The sequence below is a fragment of the Strigops habroptila genome, chromosome 3, assembly GCF_004027225.2.
Source record: "Strigops habroptila isolate Jane chromosome 3, bStrHab1.2.pri, whole genome shotgun sequence".
NCBI lineage: Eukaryota > Metazoa > Chordata > Aves > Psittaciformes > Psittacidae > Strigops > Strigops habroptila.
The window spans coordinates 57,136,585-57,161,324 of record NC_044279.2 but is presented as its reverse complement, the minus strand read 5'-3'; the positions used below and the strand labels follow the sequence as shown (position 1 = coordinate 57,161,324).

General features: G+C 44.4%; 1 protein-coding gene across 1 annotated transcript in view; it reads left to right on the top strand.

Annotated features, from left to right (window-relative positions):
• Positions 1-10,257: 10,257 nt before the first annotated feature.
• Positions 10,258-24,740, top strand: part of PARVB (parvin beta) — a 59,665-nt gene continuing 45,182 nt past the window's right edge. Inside the window, exon 1 of the mRNA XM_030479200.2 lies at positions 10,258-10,643. Within this exon, the coding sequence (XP_030335060.1) occupies positions 10,529-10,643 (115 nt within the window). The 5' untranslated portion in view covers positions 10,258-10,528. The remainder of the gene's footprint in view (positions 10,644-24,740) is intronic.

Here is a 24,740-nt window from a genome sequence, read left to right as displayed (position 1 = left end):
CTCTCAACAAAACCATTGATTTGAGTCTGAAATAAATCTTTTTGTAGCAGTTGCGAAAAAGGATGTCTGGACGTGATCATGTGATATTGCCTTGTTTGCTTTTGTGTGAGAGGCATGCTGATCTACTGACTTCTTTAGTTGCTGATTACGCTTAAAAGTGACCTCCAACTTTATCAGCTGGCATATATTCCAGTTTTTATAAGGTCAGACTAACTCACTAGCTTAGTCCTAAAAATCATCTTTCAAGATAGTTGCATGCTATTTTTTTTATATGTATCCTGAGTTGCCAATCCTAAGAGAATCTGAACCTAGGATCCACTTTCCCCACAACTAAATTCACATTTTTTGTTATTAAGTGTTGGTAAATTTAAAAATCATAATACAAAGAAGACTCTGGAAGAGTAGAACAGAAATACACCAGCTATTACACACCTGGTTTCTTCTACTGTGCGAAAGACACAGCTTTGGACACACTGGCATGCTACTTTGCTGAATGCTGCCAGGACTGCCATGAGATCTTGTTCCCAGTCAAGCTAGCACTGAGACCCCACTCTGTTTAAAGAAACCAGTTTTATACATTGCTTTAGCATTGGTATATATTGCTGTTGCTGTAGTACAGTAATTAAATCTGTTGATAACTCACTTTCTAAAATATGAAGTTTTTAGAAATGCCTGGTTTTGCAGAGCTCCGCCTGACTAAACATCCTTCCCTTCTTGTAAAGGCTCACAGATGTTCAAAGCAAAACTGTGGGAATGAGAGAAATCAGGTCTATTTCAAATAACAAAATTTAATATGAAAACCCTTTTTCAGTGTATGTATCTAACAGCTACTGTAGCAAATTCATGTTTAACAAATAATTTCTGATGTTTTCTTGTTGTTATGAGATAAAACATGACACAATGTTAGGAATGTCAACAGATGTTACTAGTTTTTCTCCAGCACTATCTACATTTTGACATATAAAAGTATTTTTAATGAGAATGTTTAGATTCCAAAATGCTGTTAGGATTTTCTCCTAGGAGTTTGAAGTTTATTTTGGTCCTTTCGATAAAATTAGATGTATTTTATTGCCTTAAGAACTCTTTTTTTGTGCACATTTGTTACTAAAGGCTGCTCAAGTGTAACACTTTAATATTACACAGGAGAGCCCTAAGTGAGTATCAGTTGGCCATTTTAGAAGGCATAGTCATTTTCCTGAGTTGAGCAGGCTTACAGAAACAGCTTCAGCCTCAGGCTGCACACCAAAAAGCACCTAGTCCACAAGTAAGGTTTGAGAGAACCGAGATCCATATGAGAAATAAGGGATGAATGGGGGAAATGCTCAAGGCTGAAGAGGCCTTTCAGGCACGTCTGCTGGCAGATCACGCTGTACCACACACAGGAGAATTGTCCAGTAAGAGTAAAGGGAGAAAAATAATGTTACATGAGTTTTTATCTGGGTCACTGTTCCCCTACCTGTGTTGTGAGGTAACATTTTCTTACAGCATATAACAAGTGCACAAAAGCTATCACAGTATATAAAGTATTCCTGTATTCCCCTGGATCACAATAGTTACTTCTATAGAATATTGATATGATTAATATATTCCCATTGAAAATTTGTTGCAGAGGCTCTTAATAGGTGGATAAGAGAGAAATCGGAATCCCACTAGAAGCTGCTATACTGCTAAGTGGACTTTGTGGCAGAACAGCTCTGGACAGATCTGAAGTGATTCTCCTCTTGGCTGATTGCACTTCTGTCCAGAGTACATTTGTGAAAGGATAAAAGGTGCAAGGATGGCCTGAAGTCATATTTGTGATTCAGAAGCATGGTATTTGCTTAAATGGATAGTTTTGGATGTCACTTTATCTATTGAGTAGTGAAGATGTTCTTGCTTTTCTAGCCATGTGCAGTGTTAGGGACAGTAAGATGGCGAGAAATGCTTCCAGATGGTACACCTGAAATGCCCACCCATGTGCTTGTGAACTCTTTGATTTTATGTGAACAGTGCTGAGTATGCAGATGCCATCTGAAGCACAAAGTTTCTTCAGTCCTCTCTAGAGGCTAAAGGAGGCCCTAGTGAGGAGAGGAGGGCTTTTGGGGACAATGGCTGTACAGCCTTGGTACTGAGCCAGTGGGAAGGCAGCAGTGATGTGTCAGAAGCAGGGCTAATATTTGTATCACCAGTTCTAAGATGGTGATTTCTTGGAGCTGTTCCACTTACATTAAAAAGTTGAAAATGCTCTTTATATTGGGAGATCTGGTGGTATTAGGTACTGTTAATGAGTAAGCTGTTAGGGAGCTTTGGGGAAGGTGGAAGAGGAAATTGGGATGTTGTTAGAATGCAAGGAGCAGGTTTGCTGCCATGCTGTTAAGAGCAGAACTGTATTTGATTTAAAAATATAAGCTTTAAAAATAAAATACAATGCTGACCTCAATAATACAGAAGCGTGCCTCAACATAAGTATGTTTGAGTTGCTCTGTGCCTTTTTTAATACAGCTCTGTACTTGCTGCCAATGGAAATCTCTGCAGAGACGTAGCAACTAATGTTTGATACCTACTTCCCTTCCAAAGTACCTGTTGATTTTGTTGGGCATCTGTGTTGAACTTGCTGTCCATGTTGTGCCCTTCGAGGGAAGAATTCAGAGTCTTCTGTGCGCAATAAAACGCACAGGTCCACAGAAAAACAAGTGGGGTCAGGTTGGGTCTCCCTCCTCTGGGGTGCTTGAGCAGTTACTCAAATGAAAACATCCCCTGTGGTGTTGCAGGGGGAAAAAAAGCCATCTTACTCCTTTGTGGGAATATTAAGGAGTTGGTCAGATATTTGGGAGATCATCCTGAGCTTTGTATGTGATAACATCAGAAAATCATCCTAAAATTACAGTTGAGTGTACAGGATTGTAGGTTTGCTTTACCATTCTTGTCTTGTTTTTAAAAGGGCTGGAGCTTGGCAGCCACAGTGGTAACAGTCCTTTTCAGGAGGATTTTTACACAGCTTCTCTACCATGGAAAGGATTTTGCAATAGTGTACTTGAATGTATGTTATATGAAAACAGTGCAACATCGCTGTTAGCAACTGCAGTGCTCTTCGATGATTTTAACTTAATTGGGATGAGACTTTATGCTGAGTGTATCTGTGCAAGCCAGAGCATTCAGCTTTCTTCCACTGTTAAGCAAAAAATGCAACTGGCCTGCAGCTGGTAGAACTAATGCCTGCATGGAATAAATGGTCTTTGTAAAAGTTTTTCAGTAAAATAGAATGCAGAATAGAAATTATTCTGAAGCAGATCAGTTAAGTGGTACATTTCCACCTCAGTACTGAATATTATTAAAATATTATTAAAAACACCCCCACAAAACACCAAAACCCCCAAACACCTCCCCCCCAAAACCAACCAACAACAAACCCCAAATACCAACCCTCGCCCAAACACATTTTCACACATCCAGTCATCTGGAAGACCAGGAAGAAAACTTAACTGTAACAGTGTCTTGTGTCTATAAGGTATCTATCATCTTGGAACATCAATACAGGTATTACTACAATAGAACAAGACTGTATGGAATGATTTTCTACTTTGAAAAGTGTGTGGTTTTGCTTTGCTTCACTACGTGAAGAACTATGAGAGACCATATATTCAATGTCACAATTATTTTGTGATACATCTAAATTACAGTAATCTCAGGTTGTCTAAAATTTTGAAAATAGTATAAAATGCTGTAAGACTGAGGTAGAGGAAACACAACAGCTCTATAAAAAAGGTAAGCAATGTTAAAATGAGCGAATGTAAATTCAGACTTTTAAATGTTCAGCTAAACATTAAAGCTAACAGTTTAGGGCTGAAATTAAAAGCAGATTTTGAACTAGGTTTAGTCTTTCCAATGTAATTATTTCTGAAAAGACACGTTTATGCTCTGGCAGTTTTCTTAATGAATATTCGCTCACAGGAATCTCATCCCTGATGAGAGGTAGGGAGCCAGAGAGCATTTTCTGGGATGCAGAGTGCTGGTATCTCATTCTGTATGGAAGGTTTAAACAAAGAACATAGCTAGCCGCCTTCATCCTTCTCTTTAGACAGAGTATGCACTTCAAACTAAAGGCCATTCCACTCATGCAGAAGCAGCAGCTGTGTCACTTTTAATGGCCATCAGCCAGTTAAGTTATTAAAGACTAACACACACTTAATGAAAGTACTGTTATAAGCTCTTCATTTCCTATTTAGAAGAGCACTGTTTGTTTGAACCATCGTGATGTGACTCAAAAAGACTCTAGGTTTTGTTTTGCGCTTTTTGAAGTGTAATATTACTTTCTGTTGCCATAGGCTCTCTCCTTGTCTCAAACAACTCAGCCTCCTTTTACTTTGCAACAGGCTGACATTTTCTACTTAGCTACAAATTTAAGCATTTCCTTATAAATACATAGGACATTGAAGTCAAAGGTGAATGGATCTGTGTGGATTTATTTCAGTTATTAAAAGATGCTTGCTTATAAGTCATTACATCTTGAGTGCCGTACTTCAGTCAGTTAAGTTTTATATGCCATTTGGACTGTCTGTATAGCTTGTGAACCAATTTGCTTTCTTGCTTGAAATTTGTATGCACAGATTTTCTGATTGCAGTTTCATTAAAAAAAAAAAAGTATGAGAACTGATTGTTTTTATTTTTTTTCCCTAGAGATTGAATAAAACGCTTTTTCCACAGTGCCTTAAAGCTAAATGTAATATAAGACTTCAGTATGAATTTATGTGTGCTTTAGTGTTACTTGTGTTTTTTGTATGGATTCAGGTTATTTTTGATGGATTGAAAATCGAGAAATTGCATTTGTAAAGTGTCTTATTTATTTGGCTTGTGCCAGCAGAATGCAGTTGACGTCCTCACTGATTACTTTGTTTTGCAAAGATGTATAATAAATGAAATGGGCAATTTAACTAATGAATTTCTTTCTGTGCACCTCTTCAGCATAATTAAGGCTACTCCTTTTTTTAAATCTTTATTTTTTCCTATATCCTGACTTATTGATTGCAATGTTAACTTACAACATAGAAAGAACTGCAGGGACTGTTCTGTGTGGATGCGACGTGTGCCTTGTCTTTATCTGGGCACACTTGCTGCATAGGTGTTGATTTTACCAGGAGCTGTATTTGAATAAAATTATTTAAGAAATGATGCAACTTTTCAACGCTCACAATACTGGCACTACCGCTGTTAAATGCTGCAACAACACACTTGACTGGCAAACCTGGTACTGAAGGAGCATGGCAGCTGTGGCTTTGGATATGTAGACACAGAACTGTGTGAAAGATGCATGTATTCATACCGTCTGTGAATCTGGATGGCAAACTGGTTGTGAATCTCATTAGCAACTCCAAGGGTTGAAATATTCACTTGAAAAACATGTAATAGTTGAAGTGTAGTATTCAAAGTAGAATAAGTTTTTGGTATGCTAATTCACTTTTTCTACTAGCAAGAGCACAGGGAGAGCTCCCTCCTGCACAGGAAATCAACATAAAGCATTCATTAGGTATAGCCTGAAACCTCAAAATTATTTAAGTGAGAGGTGGATTTGTAACTGGTATTGATCCCACCGTCAGTATGTTCTCACACTCTAAAAGCCTTTGCTGTGAGCAGCACACTAGTTTCAGACAATATAATTTATTTGTTCTACTAAGGAAGCAGTATCAATAAAAAATCATCATCATCATTGCCTTTATGGGCAAACACAAGACAGCCTTATCTTGCTGTGAAGAATAAAGAACAAGTATTTGCAGGGATGAGGTTATTTGATAAAAGCTGGGCAGTGTTCTGTCTAATTAAGAAAAAAAATGCTCCTTTTTAAGTTTTATATTTTCTATACACTCTAAAATCAGCATAGCATAAAGTTTACAGCTTTTTAAGGCAGGGTTATCTATGAGCTAAGGCAAACATTTCTGTAACAAAGCAAGACAAGAGTGTCCTGGTGCAGCAGTAACCTTTAAAGAAAAGCTGAGATGGTTAGGGGAGAAGTGAGCATGTGAGAATATTTGTTCAGCCTGGAGAAGAGCAGGCTCTGGGAAGACCTTCTAGCAGCCTTCCAGTACCCAAAGGGGGCTTAAAAGAAATCTGAAGAGGGACCTTTTACAAGGGCATGTAGTGACAGGACAAGGGCGAATGGCTTTAAACTGACAGAGGGTAGATTTAGATTACACATGACGAAGAAATTCTTTGCTGTGGGGGTGGTGAGGCACTGGCACAGGTTGCCCAGAGAAGCTGTGGCTGCCCCATCCCTGGCAGTGTTCAAGGCCAGGTCGGATGGGGCTTGGAGCAACCTGGTCTAGTGGAAGGTGTCCCTGCCTCTGGCAGGGGGGTTGGAACTAGGTGGTCTTTAATATCCCTTCCAACCCAAACCGTTCTATGATTCTATATCACAGTGCTCAGTACAGAAGAATGTGAAGCCGGGACAATGTGAAACAAGGCTGTGTGGTCACTACAACTTGCATCAGCTATGTATCAAACATTTAGTGCAGACAGACCCTTATAAAATCCCTTCTGTATGCGCCATTCAATATCGATCAGAGGATGCTTCCTCATATCCTGCAATAAAACCAGATCAGAATTGAAAGCTGTTGGCAGGTTTGGGACTTGCCAAGGAAACCGGAAGAGAAGTTGAGGTTTTAACTGAAGTCTTAAGCAGAATTTCCACTTATTGGAATTGATTCTAAAATCAGGAGAAAGAAACTCTGGGAAGGAATGAGAAAATAGATTTTGTGTAAGTTTCAGGATACCCTGTTGAGGAGTGCTTAAAGCAAGAAATTATGCTTAAAGAAACCCAATTAGACTGCAAATATACAGCCTATTTATCTGGATGCCAATTTATCACATGAGCCCTTAAAGATCTCAGGCATCATCTTCTGCTTGTGGAGCTCCCAGACTTGACACAGTGGTCATTTTCATTCTAGGCAGTGTCACTTACATACTAGGGCTTAATTAAGAATGTGGGTCATATTGATTATTAATTTGTTCTGCACCCTCCAAGACAGTACATGGGCTGAATGAAGGGTTTGGTCAGCAAAGGTCATTTCCTCAGGTGCCTGGCGCCTCTGTTGTAGTCTGCAGTACGACGGCAGGAAGAGGTGGGCACCACTGCTCTGGACTGGACTGGTCCGGAAGGCTAGACCTACTCGAATCTGAGACATACAGAGAGTGCTCCACTAACGTAACGGTGCCAGGGTACGCCTTGTTTGTATGCTCTCTGTAATACTTTTTACTGCTCTTTATGCAAATAAAATAGTGAAGTTTTATAATTGTTTCCATGATGGATTCTGTGATCAATTAGAGTGAATCCATGTTGCTCTCAGGTTTGGGCCAGATGTGAGGGACTGCCCTAATTTACACCAGGGTTTGCTGTGTTCTCTGAAGTTCTCGAGCATAATGCAGTTACAATTTTGCCTTGCTTGTTTTTAGAGTCATACTTTCTTCAGAGAGGCTTTGGCTGGGATTTCCCAATATTTTTGTTTGTCACAAATCCATTCTTAAGTTCAGCATTCCCAGCGCTCCTGAACGGAGAAGCTCAGCAGGGCAGGATTACCACTCAGCATCCTGGCTGGCGGAGCAGACCACAAGAAGCATGGCTTGCAGGAACAGCTAATGATGCTTCCATAGCCGGTGAGAGTGACCATTATGGTAAACCCCACAGTATATATTACTTTGTGAGATGTTTAAATGATGTGATACACACAATATAATGGAAGTATGGGGCTGGAGGAAATTATGGATGCGGAAACACTGCTCATTAATCTGGTGACGAGCCCCTGCTCAAAGCTCCCTGCAGTGCAGGACATCTGAGGCATAGAAACTTCACTCCTGGTTCTTGCTGGCTTTTGCCAGTGCTGCACAGCAGTGCTGCGGGTGACTTCAGACCTTGCTGTGCTGGAGCAATAGGTGGCTTGAGCAGAGGAATGTTCTAAACTTGAAATGCAATCAATTAAAGGTGAATATTAACAGTAGCTGCAGGTCCTACTCCAAACCTGTCACTGCTTCTAGTTCTATGCTTTGAAACAGTATTTGTTTATTTGCCACCCTCCTGTTGATTTGAAATGCAACAGAAAGAGAGCCTTTAAGGTAAGTCAATGGTTCAAATGCAGAAAGAAAATAAATCAGAGAAACAGGTGAGCAAACACTGTTTTCTTGAATCCTCCATTAGCTATTGTGTCAAATATTACTTTCAACAGGGAAAAGCAAAATATCTTTATACAAAAATACACCACAGATTTTATACAAAAATATACCAATTTAAAAATGCAAGATTGGTAAATTAACATTACCTCTAGATTTAGAAGCTGCCCCATGTTCTGCTAACAGCAGTTACAACAGAAACGCAAAATGCTCAGTCTCTTAAAAACACTTTCAGGCGAAATCAAACTGCATCCTGCATCATGTTCCTCTTTGGACCAAAAGCCACATTCCAGCTCAAACATCCTCCTGTTTTGGGTTTGCATTCTGACAGATCCCCGATGGCTGCTGTCTCATTTAATGAAAAGGCATTCTCATGAAATGCAGAGCGTTGTGCAGCTTTTCTTTTCTTGCAGTTTAGGGCACGAATAGTATCATATTCTCAACAGACATGGTGGGATAGTTGCTGAGTGCAGTGGGTCCCTTTGGCCTGTGACTACAGGGTGAGTTACATACAGGCTCTTGATTAAAGTTCCCTGCATTACCCACTCCTGAAATGCATGGTTCTTCTTGAAAAGCATCTGAACTTCCCTTCACCACTGTTCTGCCACTGATGGCAGCAACACTTCTCCTGTTCTTCGGTAATGTCTTTATAATTGCAAAGCTGGATTAAAATGTGTCAGTCTAGTCTGGCACCTTCCTCTGAAAGCATCATCTTAAAAGAATAATATAATCAAAAAAAGTTAGTGTTCACACTTGAATGTATTTAGAGTTGGAATTATTGTCTACTCAAAATAAGTCACCATTCCATCACGCGAAGCTGTAAGTTCATGATAACCTCCAGTTCATAGAAGCCATTTGAAAGGGTCTTCCCAGTCATGGTCATGTGTTCCCTCCACTTCCCTTCTGCAGGCACTTGCCCTTGGGTGACTTTATGCTTAGTCATACTGGAAATCTGGGCAGGGTGACTTTGGTTTTGGTTTGTTGGGGGTTTTTTTTTGATTTGTTGCCTAAGTGCCTGTAGAAAAGCAACAAGCAGCAGGAGGTGAGGGACAGGAGTAGGTCTTTGTGACAGAGGGGATTAGCTCAGGTTAAATCCCTGGAGAAACGACACACTTCGTAAAGTATCTCTGCTATCTTATGCTCTGGATGTGTCGTGTAGTGTTACTTCTGTGTCAGGTCAAGCATGAAAATCTGTCCTGTACACTGGGTGTGCAGATTCTGTGCCAAGTTCCTTTGATTTGAATGCTGTTCTTTGTTGAGGCAAGGGCTGCTGACAGGGAGCTGCTTGCAGGAGCATGGCCAAAGGTTTTGTGCATGATTTTAGGTACCCACTAGTCTCATTAAAGTCAATAGGACCACTTCAGGGGCTTAAGTATGTACATGAGACTTTGCAGGATCAGAGCCTAACACTGTAAACTCTTCAGGATCTGGTTTTAATGTGTATTCCACAAAGCCCTCGTCATGCTCCCCGGGTGCTGTAAAATGATAAGTAATAAGAAATTCTCTCTGTAGGATCAAAACTAACTTTCTGGCTTTGGCCATTTTTGTATGCATTCACTAAAGCTTACGGCTACAGCAGTGCTCAGAGACCTGGGAGGTGATGGCTTCTCTCTTGGAAGTGCCTGTGAGGCTCAGTACATGGGAGCTTGGCAAACACAGCCTACGCCCCCCCCCCAACCTTAGCACAAGGGAGATGCCAAACCTAACAGGCTACATGCCAGGAGGAGAAGGCAGGCTGGCCAGACAGAAGAGGTGTGTGGCTGCTCAATGTAGCCAGCAGGAATCTGCTAAGCAGAGCCCCGGCAAATGGCAAATGCTAAGAGTTTGCCCTCAGTTCTGCCCTCTGGCCTGGCTGTGACGGGGCCCAGGGCTTTGCCTTCCTGCAATGCTTTTTACCCGTTTTTTTCTCCACCCTCGTGGGTCTATCACAGAATCACAGAATGGTTTGAGTTGGAAGGGACCTTAAAGCTCACCTAGTTCCAAGCCCCCTGCCATGGCCAGGGACACCTTCCACTAGACCAGGTTGCTCAAAGCCCCGTCCAACCTGGTCCCTCTGAGGCCGGCTGGCGGCCCCCGAGCCCGGGTTAGCCCCGGTCACCGCCCTCTGGGCCAGGGGGCCGGGGCAGGGGGCGGCCCGCCCCGCCTCCCGCGGACTTCCCGGCCGTGGCAGGGCGCTGTGGCCGCCGGCCGCGGCTCCCAGCCCGCCCCCTGCCCTCTGCTGCGGCTCGGGCTCACGCCCCCCGCCCCCCGCTGCCGGCTCTCCTCGCTCCGTCGCGGCTGTCCGGGTGATTCACCCGTTCCCGGGCTTTGTTCTGCGCCGCCTCAGCGCCCCGGGCGGGGCAGGGATCGGGCAGGACTCGGGCAGGCTCCCCCGGTGAGCCCCTAAGCAGAGCCAATGTCCGCCGCGCCCGTTCGATCCCCGACGCTGCGGCCCCACAGGATGAAGAAAGAAGAGTCGTTCCTGGGCAAGCTAGGCGGGACGCTGGCGAGGAAGAAGAAAGCCAAAGAGGGTGAGTCCGCCCGCGCGGCGCGGAGGGAGGAACGCGCACTCGGCCGGCGTGACTCGCTGTAGCTCTCCCATCCCATCCCGTCCCGTCCCTCCGCGGGAAGCCCGCGCTCTCTGCGCCCGCAGCGCCTGCGGCCCCGGCGGGGAACGGGGCCTCGCCCGCCCGTCTCAGCGCGGCTGAGTCCCGGGCGGCGCGGGCGGCCCTTGGGGGGCGGTTGGCAGTGGAGGGGGGGGGCTGCCGTGAGGTGCCTGCGCCTGGGGGGATCCCGGGAGGTACCAGCGGCTGGGCCCCGCCGCACGCCGGTGTGGGGTGGCTGTTCATGAGGCACGCCTCAGGGGGGTTGGCCGCTCCTACCAGCGCTTCCCGGCTCCCCTTTCATACCTCCGCCTGTAGCTGGGAGCGGAACCCCGGAACCCACTGTCTGCGGTGAAGTAAGCTTCTGGTGACCAAGGAGTCGTTTCTTTTCCAGTTGAGAGTTGAGGAAGCCACGAGGGAACGATTAAATCCACCCGTATTTCATTCAAGGCCCGCTTCATCCATAGGCTTTAAACTTTGCCCGGAGTGTTTCTCATAACCAAACACATTCAGCAAAACAACCTAGCCCTCGAGCACCAGAATTTCACATGGGTGCATTTGCACTGGGGTATTTATTTGGGTTGTCACCACCGGCGCCAACCAGCGTTGGTCTCCCCCTTTGCTGTGGGGAGCCTGGAGAAGCTCCCTCAGCTTCAGTGGACGGGCACCCATCCCATGTTGGGGTGCTCATTCCCGCTGCACGCCTATCTCTGCTGCTGCGCGGGGCAGACGCCTTGGGCTGGCCTTCTCGTGCGGGAGTGTGCACAAGGCGTTCTCAGAGCAGCCCGCTTGCACAGGAGGCTGTGCGGAGATAGCACTGTTTACTCCCAAGCAACACGACTTTGTTGTTGTTGTAGATAGGGAGGCAGTGTCTTGCCGCTAGACTTGATAAAGATGGTCCAGCCCTGCATACACAAAGTGTACCTTTCTCCCAAGTGTTGTCTCCTCCGAGGTTGGTGTACTCTGTCCTCTTCCCCTTCCCAGACTGACCAAATACTGGTTTCTGCCGAGAAACTTTTCCTCTGTGTTATCCCCAGTCTGCCAGCAGGAAATCTGTGTGTCCTTGCCTTAAGATTGAATGCACTTTTGACTCACTGGCTTGTTAAAACTGGCCTTGGTTTTGTTTTAGTGTCTGCTGGGTATAGGGTAGGGATGAAATTCGACTTTCAGCCTCCTTTCAGCTGGCTGTTGAATGATCATGTTTTACCCATACTGAGTATTGCCAGCAACTTTTACAGGGTAGCTTTTTAATATTTGAAAATAAAATATTTGGCCTCAAAACCTTGCTCAGGAAAATTGCTTCCTTTTCCTTCTTCTGTCTGTTTTGGTGTGGCCTATGGTATTTCCTTTATTATCTATTTTTAATCACATTTCTCTGACGTGGTTCTGCTGAGGAGCAGCAGAAGCGGTCGTGCATTCCTGATGATCTCATTTGCTTCTGAAGGAAGATGGTGAAGAAAAGTCATCTCTGACCACATACTCCAGAAGCATGTGTTTCATTCAATAGTGGCTTCTAAGCTTAAACAGGGTGGCATTGTCCCTTTTGAAATGAGAAATTTGGTCATTGCTAGTTGATGTTTTTGAGGTGACTGCTTTCAGCAGGAGCCACCCACCCATTTTGCTGAGTTTGCCCCTTATTTTACCTACTGTGGTGGCCGCAGCTCCTCTGGGTGATGGAAGAGCCTGTTGTGGTTACTGCCCTCGGCACTTAGTGGGGAACCACTGCTGCGGCTGCAAAGCATGACAGGCACACTTCTGTCAGTGCAATGGGGAGGACACTGAAGCGTGTGATGAGACTTTCATCGTGAGTATTCCTTCCAGCCTGAAAATATGAAGGGAGGAGGTATTGTCTGCAAGCCTATGGAACAACCCATTGGGTGTGACAGGCTGAGGCCATCCTTGTAAGGGGAATAATCTTATTACTCTTTACATTTTACACTTTCTCAATGGGTTAGCTCTCAAATGCAGGCTGTCCAGACCATAGCTGTGAAACTGGAGGGGGCCAATGGCTAAGCAGTGGCGAGGTGGTGTGGTGAGGTCTGTGCCAGGGGGAGAGAGGCAGGTCCACGGCTTGTGGTTGGACCTGGGCAGCCGCAGGAGCAAATTTCAGGGCTAGAAACTACATCTTTGTATGTGAGTGTGAAGCAGAAGTAAATTGGAAACTTATGTGAGTGGCATTCCTTGAAAGAGTTGATAGACCGTGTAGGAGCCATGTGGTCAACTTTTCCTGCTTGCTTGGGGGATTCCCTCCCTCCCTGCCTTCAGGCGGTTTCTGCTGGCTTTCTCTGAGGGGACCAGCAGAGGTCAGAGTGATCTTCCCAGAGTAGATGCTGTCCTCTCCACCAGCAACTCTCCACAACAGCAAATGGGAATGCTGGCTGCTGATTCGCCACAACCAAAAATCGTTCTTGCCTCCTCTGCCTCTAACAGCCTGGAAAACAAGGAAGCCAGAGGGCTCGTTATATGTACTGCTTGCTTCCACTGGCTGCCTTTTGTATTGTAGTGTAAATATGGGCCTGCTATCACCATCTCAGCTGTATTCATATAACCACCTTATCCCAGCCTGTGCAAGAGCTGTAATCCAGTTATATATATCCTTTTCATCTTTGTGCACAACATCTGCACCACACAGCTCAAAGATCCTTATAAACAAAAAAGTTTTCCTTTGTTACTTACAGTTTTCTTCTTTTAATCATGGGTGGCAGCCATGCAGCCATGTCATAAATGGCTATAATGTGTGGCTACCAACCAATAAATTTGAATCTATTTATTTTTTGCTAACTAGAACATGCTGCAATCTAATTTTAGAGAGGCTATATTGGGAGAGGGGGGTTTATCAGGCTTGTCAAGGCGGCCAGTGTAAGCTCATACCCTTGCTTTGTGATGGAAGGATAAATAAGGTTCCTAGGTGCACTGGTGATAGTGCCTGTGGCAGCATTTGAAGTATTGACAGTAGCATGTAAACAGCTTTGCTGCTGCTCTTGTTTTGGCAATATGGAGTGACACAGCTCTTTGTAAGCGAGTGCTGATAGGTGATGTAGGGTTAAGAACTCAGGTCAAATTTATATGCGTTTTAAGTCCAATTCTATAGGTTGCTTAACTGTTTGAAGCAGCCTTTGAATTTCTACCTCGAACCTCCTCTTTACACTATTACACCTTATACTTATGTTTCTGAATTTTTATGGCTGAACCGACTTATTAGGCAGTCCTGACTTAAAAGAAACAGCAGCCACTGTTGTTCATGGGGAAGCCGTTTTTACCCTGGTTTCCTATGAATGTATGGGGTGGGTGATCTCACTGTCTGTTTGGCTCCTCCCTTCCTCTTCCTTCCCAGGAATATTTTTAACCCATAGTTTGGCTAAAAATGTCCCTGAGAGAAAACTACCGGTCTTAAGGATTATTAAATGACTGCAAATTGTGTCAAAATGGGTCACCAATGAGTAGAGAAGGACATTAGTGGAGTCCCGCAGCAGGAAAACCTGCAGATGAGCTCAACCCTTGCATGCTACTGGAGAGCCCACTTGGGAGGGACACGGCCAGAGAAAGGACCTGACCATGGGGAAAGCACTGCATGGAGATGCATATGCTTTATCTTACAATCAGTCATGACACACATCCTTAGAAAAGCAGGATGTGTTAGTTCCAGTGTTGGTGTGACCACTTGGTTTTTACTCCTCACCCTGCTGTTAGGCTATGTGGAAATCTGCAAAAATCTAAGTTTTCCTGATGTATCTTGGGCTTTCAAGACGTGCCACATCAGTAATGTGGTTAATAAACTTATTACACCTCTTCAGGAGCTCCAAAATCTGCTTTAAATACCTTAGGAAATTATTATGATGTTGGAAAGTCCCACAGCAGGATACAGTTAGTAAGCTAGATGATCCCTTAGCTTCTTTTCAGACCCTGTAAAAGATACTGTTTCAGATAGTGCTGTGTTTCATCTCCATCTGTAAAAGGAACTTAAAAAAAAATCTCACCTTTCCTGTTCATCAGAGTGATGTCTTTGTACTGAAATAAAGGAGGGGGTTTGCTGCAAGCTTCGCTCTTCTGCAAGCCTATTTATAAAGCTTTGGGTTTTTTTCCTCATAACACACTGCATGAAAGATCTGGGCAGCAGGTGTTTGGCTAAATAAACCTTCTATTATTGTATCTCTGCATGTGTGTGTTTATATATAGCCTGTACGGAGGAGTCTGAGAGAAATACAACAGACTTAATTGCTTAGCGTTGTTTCCCATGACACGATTCAGGGTGGGCATGGGGGTGAGGAAATTGCTCCAGATTTATTGTGCCTGATGAAATCAATAGGAGGGGGGGAAAGAGAGAGATGACAGTGCTGCAGAGGGCAGAATTATTGCAACAGCAGCAGAATAATATGAAGGTTTTACGCATATCAAGGGAGGTTAAGTTATTATTCTTGGGGTGTGCAGCTCAGTGTGAGATGGCTTGGCTGTGAAAAGTTTACTGTTGCCTTTGCCTTTGGACCTACCAGTTTGGTCAGTAGCTTGGTAGATGTGTGTTTCACTAGATGGCAAGGTTTTTCTCCCCTAGAAAGGTGGCAGTTGTTGCCTCTATTTTGTAAGGAGAAAAGGTGGAGGGTGAGGAAGTGTCATCTCGCAAACCAGTGACAAAGCCAGGGAAAGAAACTGCATCTCCTGAGTTGTCTCTGGTACCAGGATCCTTAGGCAGAAGTGCTGCGTAATCTGCCCATTTCCCACAGCTCTACACATGCTAAACCCCATCTCCAAATTGTTCAGGTGGGACTGCTCTTGCTGCCTGATCCACTTTAGCCTTCTGGAGGGAAGAACATGGGGAAATAAGCTCAACAGCAGAATTAAAATGGAGGAAACAGTTTCTTTATCATTCCTTTGAAACTGATGGGGCTGCTTGTGTGGGTAATTGCTCTCTGGAGGGAAAAGAGGTTCAAAACCAGATCTACTTCGTTGCCTTTGTATTGATGAGCACATCTCAAGTCTGTAAGACGTACCCTTGAATGCAACAGGATAGAAGAATTGGGCTTGCTTAGTAAATGGATCTCATCTTTCATTTGAATACGGTATGCTGAAAATGGTTAAAAGCTTTTTAATGCTGTCTGTTACGCAGTCTCCAGAGGCGTATCAGTGTAAACAGACTGCAAAAAACTGAACTTCTCTGTCTCTGTGTGCTGTGCCTTTGCTTTACTCACTTTCTAGTGGCTGCCTAGGACTTCTAACAAGTATATTTAGCTTTAAAATGATGCTGACAGATGCCTGTTTGATAGATCCTAAAAAGATGTAAAGCGGTGAGGCATCCTTAGCCCAATCTTCATTCGCCTTCCAGGGATCACTTATATTGGTGGTATTATTCTTGCCCAGGATTCATCCCAGTCACAACCATTCCTGACTGTTGCAGACTGCGTTTCATTCTGGCTGTGCCCATGTATCCTACTTTATGAACTGGTGCTGGTGGAATAATTGCTTTAACCTCTCTGTTGTGGAAGAACTGGGATTTGGCATCACTCTAGGTGATCTAGAGCATCACTCTAGGCTATCTAGAGCATCACTCTAGGCATCACATTTGGTGCCTAGAAAGCTCAGGATGGAGGTGTGCTGATGTGGTGCCTGCACTGTAGCTTTTGTCCTGAGGCATGTCTGCATTTCTGACTAGTGGTGAAGTGCCAGGTAACTTGCAGGGGTGCTGGCGAGACTTGTGGTATTTCTTACCCAACAGGAAACTTCATGAGCAAATCTGCCTCTCGCAGATCCTTGAGGTGCTATCTGGGATAAGCTTCAGCTGGTTGCTTCTTTCTGTCTCTTGACCTGATAATGTATTTTTAAGGCACTTTCTTTCAATAGACTGGTGTAGGAGCTCACCTCCAACTAAACTTACTTCCCATGCTCTTAGTATGTGGTATTGAATTCTTAGTCAGATAGAGAGACAAATACAAAGTGTGTAGGGTCTGATACGTGGTCCTTGTTCACACAAGTACATTTGCTGCAGTCTGAGAGAATACTTGGCTGGGGAAGTGTGTTTGTGCATTGTAATGGGCTACTGCTGCTGTAATATCCATACAGAAGATGACATAGGTGCTGGTTAAGCAGAATTACTTGCTTTTAATGGAGGAGTTTGCATATTATTTTATCAAAGCTGCATACCATTGTGGATATGTGTATATACCCTTAGAAAGACTGTGCAGACGTATGCAAATTCAGGTTCAGTTTATTATCCTTTTTACTACTAATTTAAACAGAGAGAGACCTAACTTTCCAGTTGGAACCTGTGTAGCATAATTGCTAAGTTTCTCCTGTAGGGCTCAGGTGTACTTCTGACGAGGTTCTGTTTCAGTCTTGCTAGAGCAGTGCCTGTTTGGGTTCTGACACTGTGTTCTATTCTGGCAAAAGCTGTACTGTGGATGTAGTTTGTGTCAATGTCGCAACCAAAATTATCTTCACATGCACAGGAATGATCCTTTTAATGGTGTCATAAACCCCTTATTTTTCTCCTGAAACTGCAGCTAGGCTGGGATGGTTCCCCCAGTGCAGCTTTAGGCACAGTCTCTTAGTGAGACAATGGAGTTTTGAATTACAGCTGAAAGTTTTCTTCCAGACAGGATGCAGCAAAATGTGTGAAATAGCTCTGTAGCACTTCAGTTGTGGATTGAATAAAATGGCTTGCTTTTACTTAAGAAAACCAGACATTTTAAAGCTGTTCTATTTTCAGAGTTTTATTCATTAACATAAGATTTATTGTAAGAACACTGTTATGTTCCATCATAAAACCTTAGCAAGGTGGTTATCAACACTTCTGATTTTCCAAAACTAGATTTTGAACTTCTTAAAAATACTAGTGCAAGCATTTGGAAAGAGACATCTTTTCGTCTTGAATTCTACCCTTACTTAAAAGCAATTGTTCAATGAATGTTTTCATTTCTTCCAAAGAATTATTAATGCTCATGTCTTGGGAGAGACTTCCAGAAGCAGGCGTCTGGCTGTTTCTCTTTTGAGGAGCATGTGGGTGACCCCGGTGAGACCTTGATGTACAGAGGGCTGCCTGTGGACCTGGTAGAAATAGGAGGAGCTGCAAAGTCACAACTTCATGCAAAGTCTGTGCCAATGCTCTATGCTGGGTGGTGTGAAGAGGGAGTTCTTGGTCCCAGTGGTGGATCTGTGCAGGGAGATCAGGCTGTGTTCTGCAATGCATTACTGTAAATGCACTAATCATATTGACTTAAGTACTTGTGTATTTGAGAGTTGTGATATTTAGATCTCTTTATTACAACAAATGTGTCCTACTGATTTGCATGTCAGCAATACAGGAGTCCAGAAGATTTAGTATAGTTATACATACAACAGTATGTATTTCAAGAATTGTTACAGGCCAGCTGATCCAAAACCAGAAGCTGGTGGAGTCTTCCAGTACACTGGATCATGCTTTGATGTTAGGAAATTTGGCAGATTAGCTGGCGAGCTCTTTCCATTGCAAAAGTGTGTCAGAACAACATATTACTCAGGGATCCAGAGTAATGTGGTCTGTGGCAAGACCAGAATGAGGCAGAGTCTGCTAGTTGCAGGATTTGGTGTTTCAGCAGTTACAGATTTGCTGTTCAACTGGGAAAGAAATTTTAGTGTGTGCACCTTATGCATAAAAGTATCATGGGCACAGCTGAGGAGATTCTAGTTGTAGCTGTAGAAGGGCCAGTGTAGCTGGTACTTAAAGCTGCTCAAGAGGGATTTGGTTGCCAAATTGCTGTTAGTTTTCAGTGGGAGTCAAGTGTACAAATCTTTCAGGCACCATGAGAAATCTTGGCCTGCACATATGCACCCGAGAGGTTCTCTGTGTCAGGGTTCCTGGGATGTGATGTTTTGACAGAGACATACGATCATACAGATACTCGCGTGTATCTTAAAGAGGAGTTTTCTGCCTCACCCATAACATCGTTTGTGATCCTTGTCACCCTCGTTACTGCTGATAATGCAGGAGGCTCTGTGCGTGTGCCTTCCTAACCTTGGAGTCTTGTTTCCTTTCAGCATTTTCAGTCTGTCTGTGTTCTTACTCTGGTGGGGCAAGGTTTTCACTTCATCAGCAGGCTGAGGACCAGCCCGCAAACTCCTCACAGTCATTTCAGGAGACGTGGAGGCTGGCAAAAAAGAAGAAAGGGAAACCTTGTTTCCCAGAGGCTTCTCCTTCTGCAGACCTCTGCTTATTACAGCAGTCATGACTTCAGCAAACCTCTAGGTTCTTTGAACTAACGGGATCTGGGTATTTTGTTGCAGAAGCCGGCGACTTGAGAGTCAACCAGGTTGTTCCAGAGAAAGGTCTGATCTGTATCAATTTCTGGACGTAACTGATAGCACAGGCTCTGTTTTGGTCAGCTGTCATGATGTCCAGATGCCTTATTCTGCACAGCCCTCTGTGTGTGGGGTATCTAAATCAGCAGTTCTTGTGTGGGTGACAGTGACCCCTGTTTTTGAGGTGGGCTGAGTATGGAGGGGAAGTGATAATAGGAACCTCTGTGTTGCACAGCTAACAGGTCAGTGGCCGAGTCATCTCTCCAGGGTGAACTGTATTCTGCACAGGTATACATTTCCTAATTTGTACTCTCCTGTTGGCCAAGTAGAAAGCTGCAACCCAAAATTCATGACTTCTGTTCTGTATGTCTAGTTTAGCCGGAAAAGTATTACAGCTAACGTATGTGGTTTCAGGGTTTTGTAATTTGAATCCAGTTAAGTCTTGCTCTGAAAACCAGATGTGGAGAGAACATGCACACCTGGCAGCATGGACTGGCTGAGAGCAGTGGCTCTGTACTCTTTGGGTCCTTAAATCACTGTCACTTCCTTGGGGAGGAACATACATCCACACAACAAAGCTTCTAATTATAAATCCTGTACACACAATTTGTTTCCGTGCATCTGCTACAGACCCCTCTCTGGAGCCCTTAAGCTGAGAGGGGAAGCCACAGGATGGGATTCTGGTTTTGGCTTTGCTAGTGGTGAGCAATAGGATCTTTGGGAATTCAGTTTTGCCTCTTAGTGATTGTTTCTGGAAGTTAAAAAAGGCTTCTTTATAACACCCGAGACCTGTCTGGTGATCAGATATGAACTCTTGTAAAATCTCTTTTCAATATATGCTCCATTTTGGTTATAAAACAAGCAAGCTGTTTTGGTTCCTGGAATCCGGTTCCTTCTTTAGTACTTCTTTCATTGCATGGTTGAACCATAAATCCACTGAAAAAAGAAATAGCGTATTTTCCATTATAGCTGCCATATGGCCTTACTGTTAAGTTTCAATTAGCTGAGATGGTTGCCTACACAATTTGTTCGGAGTGAGGAGGGAGAGTGTGAGAGCTGGATGAGGAGGAGAGCTATTCTGGTGTCCCTATAAAGGCACGGTGTCTCTTTTACTCTCTTTAAATAGAAGAATGTGTAAACCTCAGAAAGTGTCTTTTCCACTAGGTCTGTTTGGCAGATGTATGCATGTGTGTTATTAAACAGATGTAGACACTTCTGTCATTTTAAAATAGAATAGTGTTGTTGCGCTCTGGCTTGCCTAGTTCAGCTGATGGATTTAGAGGCTTTGCAAAAATGACAGGATATTCTTCAGAAATCGCAGAATATGAGAAAGTACCAGGGCATCTAGGCTTGCAGATTCTGCTTAATATTCCTTCCCTGGAGTAGGGTTATAAAATTGTCTCTCGGGATTACTGTTTGCCTTTTTCCCTGTGCATGGCTCCCAGTATTGTTACAGTAAATTGGTTCCATTGGAAAGTTAGACAGGCTGCAAGAAGCTAACACTATAGATGTATCTTGAATCTGTTCTGAATTTGGTCTGACAGGGATCTTGAATCTATAATTAGAATCGTAGGATTGTTTAGATTGGAAAAGACCTTTAAGATCATCAAGTCCAACCATTAACCCAGCACTGCCACGTCCATCACTAAACCATGTCCCTAAGTGCCACATCTACACATCTTTTAAAGACCTTCAGGGATGGTGGCTCAACCACTTCCATGGGCAGCCTGTTCCAGTGCCTGACAACCCTTGCGGTGAAGAAATATTTCCTAATAGTCAATCTAAACCTCCCCTGGTGCAACTTGGGACCATTTCCTTTTGTCCTATTGCTTATTACTTGGGAGAAGAGACCAACATCCACCTCATTACAATCTCCTTTCAGTTAGCTATAGAGAGTGATAAGGTCCCCTGGAGCCTTCTTTTCTCCAGAACCCTAGTTCCCTCAGTCACTCCTCATACAACTTGTGCTTTAGACCCTTCACCAGCTTCGTTGCCCTGTTCTGGACCCACTCCAGCACCTCAATGTCCATCTTACAGTGAGGGGCCCAGAACTGAACCGAACACAGTATTTGAGGTGCAGCCTCACCAGTGCCGAGTACAGGGGGATGATGGCTGCCCTGCCGCTGCTGGCCACACTGTTTCTGATACAGGCCAGGATGCCATTGGCCTTCTTGTCTGCCTGGGCACAAGCTGCTCATGTTCAGCTCTGTCAATCAGCACCCCCAGGTCCTTTTCTGCCCAGCAGCTTTCCAGCCACTCTTCCCGCAGCCTGTAGTGTTGCATGGGGTTGTTGTGACCCAAATGCAGGACCCAGCACTTTGCCTTGTTGAACCTCACACCACTGGCCACAGCCCACCCATCCAGCCTGTACAAATCCCTCTGTAGAGCCTTCCTTCCCTCCAGCAGATCAACACTCCCACCCGACTTGGTGTCATCTGCAAACTTGCTGAGGGTGCACTTGATCCCCTCATCCAGATCACTGATAAAGATATTGAATGGAAGTGGCCCCAGTAGTGAGCCCTGGGGAACACCATGTGTGACCAGCCACCAAGTGGATTTAACTACATTCACCACCGCTCTTTGGGCTCGGCCATCCAGCCAGTTTTTAACCAAGGGAAGAGTACACCCATCCAAGCCATGAGTAGACAGTTTCTCCAGGAGAATACTGGGGGAAACAGTGTCAAAGGCTTTACTAGAGTCTGCTTAGACGACAAGCACAGCCTTTCCTTCATCCACTAAGCAGGTCACCTTGTCATAGGTTAGTCAGGTTAGTTAAGCAGGACCTGCAGTTCATAAACCCATGCTGACTGGGCCTGATACCTGGTTTTCCTGTATGTGCCATGTGGTAGCACTCAAGATGATCTGTTCCATAACCTCCCTCAGCACTAGAGTCAGACTGACAAGTCTGTAGTTCCCTGGATCCTTCCTCTGGCCCTTCATGTAGATGGGCATCACATTTGCTAATTTCCAGTCAACTGGGACCTCCCTGGTTAGCCAGGACTGCTGAGAAATGATTGAAAGTGGCTTGGTAAGCATTTACGCCCGCTCCTTCAGCACCATTGGGTGGATTCCATCCTGCCCCGTAGGCTTGTGTGTGTCTAAGTGGTGTAGCAGGTCACTAACTGTTTCCCCTTGAATTATGGGGGCTTCATTCTGCTCCCCATCCCTGTCTTCCAGCTCAGGGGCTGGGTACCCAGAGAAGAACTGGTCTTATTGTTAGAGACTGAGGCAAAGAAGGTGTTACATACCTCAGCCTTATCCTCCTTCTTTGTCACTATGTTTCTCCTGCATCCAATAAAGGATGGAGATTCTCCTTAGCCCTTCTTTTGTTGCCAATGTATTTCTAGAAACATTTTTTTATTGTCTTCTACGGCAGTAGCCAGATTAAGTTCTAGGGGGGCTTTGGCCCTTCTAATTTTCTCCCTGCATAACCTCATGACATCCTTGTAGTCCTCCTGAGTTGCCTGCCCCTTCTTCCAAAGGTCATAAACTCTCTTTTTTTTTCTCCTGAGTTCCAGTGAAAGCTCTCTGTTCAGCCGGGCTGGTCTTCCCTGTTGGCTCATCTTTCAGCATACGGGGATGCCCTGCTCTTCTGCCTGTAAGATTTCCTTCTTGAAGAATGTCCAGCCTTTCTGGACTCCTTTGCCCTTCAGGAGTGTCTCCCAAGGGACTCTGTCAACCAGGCTCCTAAACAGGCCAGAGTCTGCTCTCTGGAAGTCCAAGGTAGCAGTTCTGCTGAGCCCCCTCTTACTTCTCCGAGAATCTAAAACTCTTATAATTTCATGATTGCTGTGCCCAAGACGGCTTCCAGACCCACAAGTCCTTCTCTGTTCACAAAGAGCATGCGCAGCAGGGTGCCTTTCCTAGTTGCCTCACTCACCAGCTGCGTCAGGAAGGTATCTTTCACAGACTCTAGGAAACTCCGAGACTGTTTCCTCTCTGCTGTATTGTGTTTCCAGCAGACATCTGGTAAGTTGAAGTCCCCCATGAGAACAAGGGCTAGGTATCGCAAGACTTCTCCCAGCTGCTCATAGAATATTTTGTCTGCCTCTTCATCCTGGTTCAGTAGTCTGTAACAGACTCCCACTGTGATATCTGCCTTGTTGGCCTTCTCCGTGATTCTTACCCATAAACACTCAATCCTGTCATCAATGTCATTAAGCTCTAGACAATCAAAACACTCCCTAACATACAGGGCTACCCCACCACCTTTCCTTCCTTGCTTGTCCCTTCTGAAGAGTCCATAGCCATCCGTTTTGGCACTCCAGTTGTGCGAGCTATCCCACCGCGTTTCCGTGATGGCAGCTCTGTCACGGTTTTCCTTCTGCACAGTGGCTTCCAGCTCCTCCTGCTTGTTGCTCATGCTGTGTGAATTGTTGTGCACTTCAGTCGGACTGTTGATCCTGCCATCTTTTTGGGAGGACAACCCCTAATTCCTACCTAGAATGGTTATGATTGGAAAGAACCTTAAGATCATCTAGTTCCAACCACCGTCCCATGGCTAGAGGTACCTCCCACTGGACCAGGTTGCTCAAGGCCTGGTAAGCACCCTCATGACCACTGTCAGTTGCTTCTGTGGTTTCTAACACAACAATAGCCCTTATGTCTTTGCTGTTGCATGGATTTCCATCCCCTACCTCCACCTAGATATCATGCCGAAGGACCTTGCTAGTACACCGTGAATCAAACATTGGTGTGCTGCCCCCAGGTTTTCTCTACTTAGCATGGTTTTATCCCTTCCCCCCTTTCAAATGTTATTTAAAGCTCTTTTAATGAGCCCTGCTAACTGCAGCACTGCAGGTATAGCTGCATTAACACAGTGAGGGGCCATAGTTTAAATTACCACATTGGATCCTCAGTATAATTTGCCTTTGTATCAGTTAGTTTAAAAAACTAAACTGTGGTGGCTGTTGCTCTGCTGACATCAGTATTAAGAGCAATAAGAAGGCTAGGGAGCTATGCTTGACCAAGCCATGACTCTGACATTTAATGTGTTTGTTTTATACTATCTTTCCAACTGTTTATTTCTGATCCCTTAATTCCTGTCATTTATATGTTAACAAACAGATCACAGGTACTAACATTTGCCAAGCTAGTTCAGCACCTGGTTAAAAAGCCTTTTTCTGTTGGCTCTTTAACCAACAGGGAACACAGGTGCATTTTCTTTTTTGTGGAAAAACTGGTAAAACAAATTGTAATCTTTAGTGAGTTATTTTTTTTTTACCATGAATGGCATTACGTGCAGATGCCATATCACCCAGAGTCTTGGTAGAAGACATCTTCACTGGGTTCCTTCATTTGTTAAACAAATGTGCTCTCGATCCAGTTGTTGGTGAAAGGTTTCTCCAAGAATGCAAAGAAAATTAATTTGAAACTCTGGGCAATTCCACTTTTGTACTGAATGCACAGGAATTGGGCACTGTTGTTCCAGGGAGGCTGAGTAATTTGGTGGGTCACACCACATGATTCTGTGGAGCCATATTAGGAGTGTGAAGGATTTTGTATCTATGGAATGTATTTGCAAGAGTGCAAATGGAGTAACTAATCCCTGTACAAGAAAAAGGGGGAAAAGATCCTCATGCCTGCCTGTGGCGCTGCCCTTATGTCGTGTGATCTCTTTGGTTCGTGGTCTGTCCTGGGATGTGTCCTGTTTAACATCTACATCGATGACCTGGAGGAGGTGATGGAGTGCATGTTTGTACAGTATGCGAGTGACACTTGACAGCAGGGGGACATAGACAGGCAGGAGAAATGGGCTTA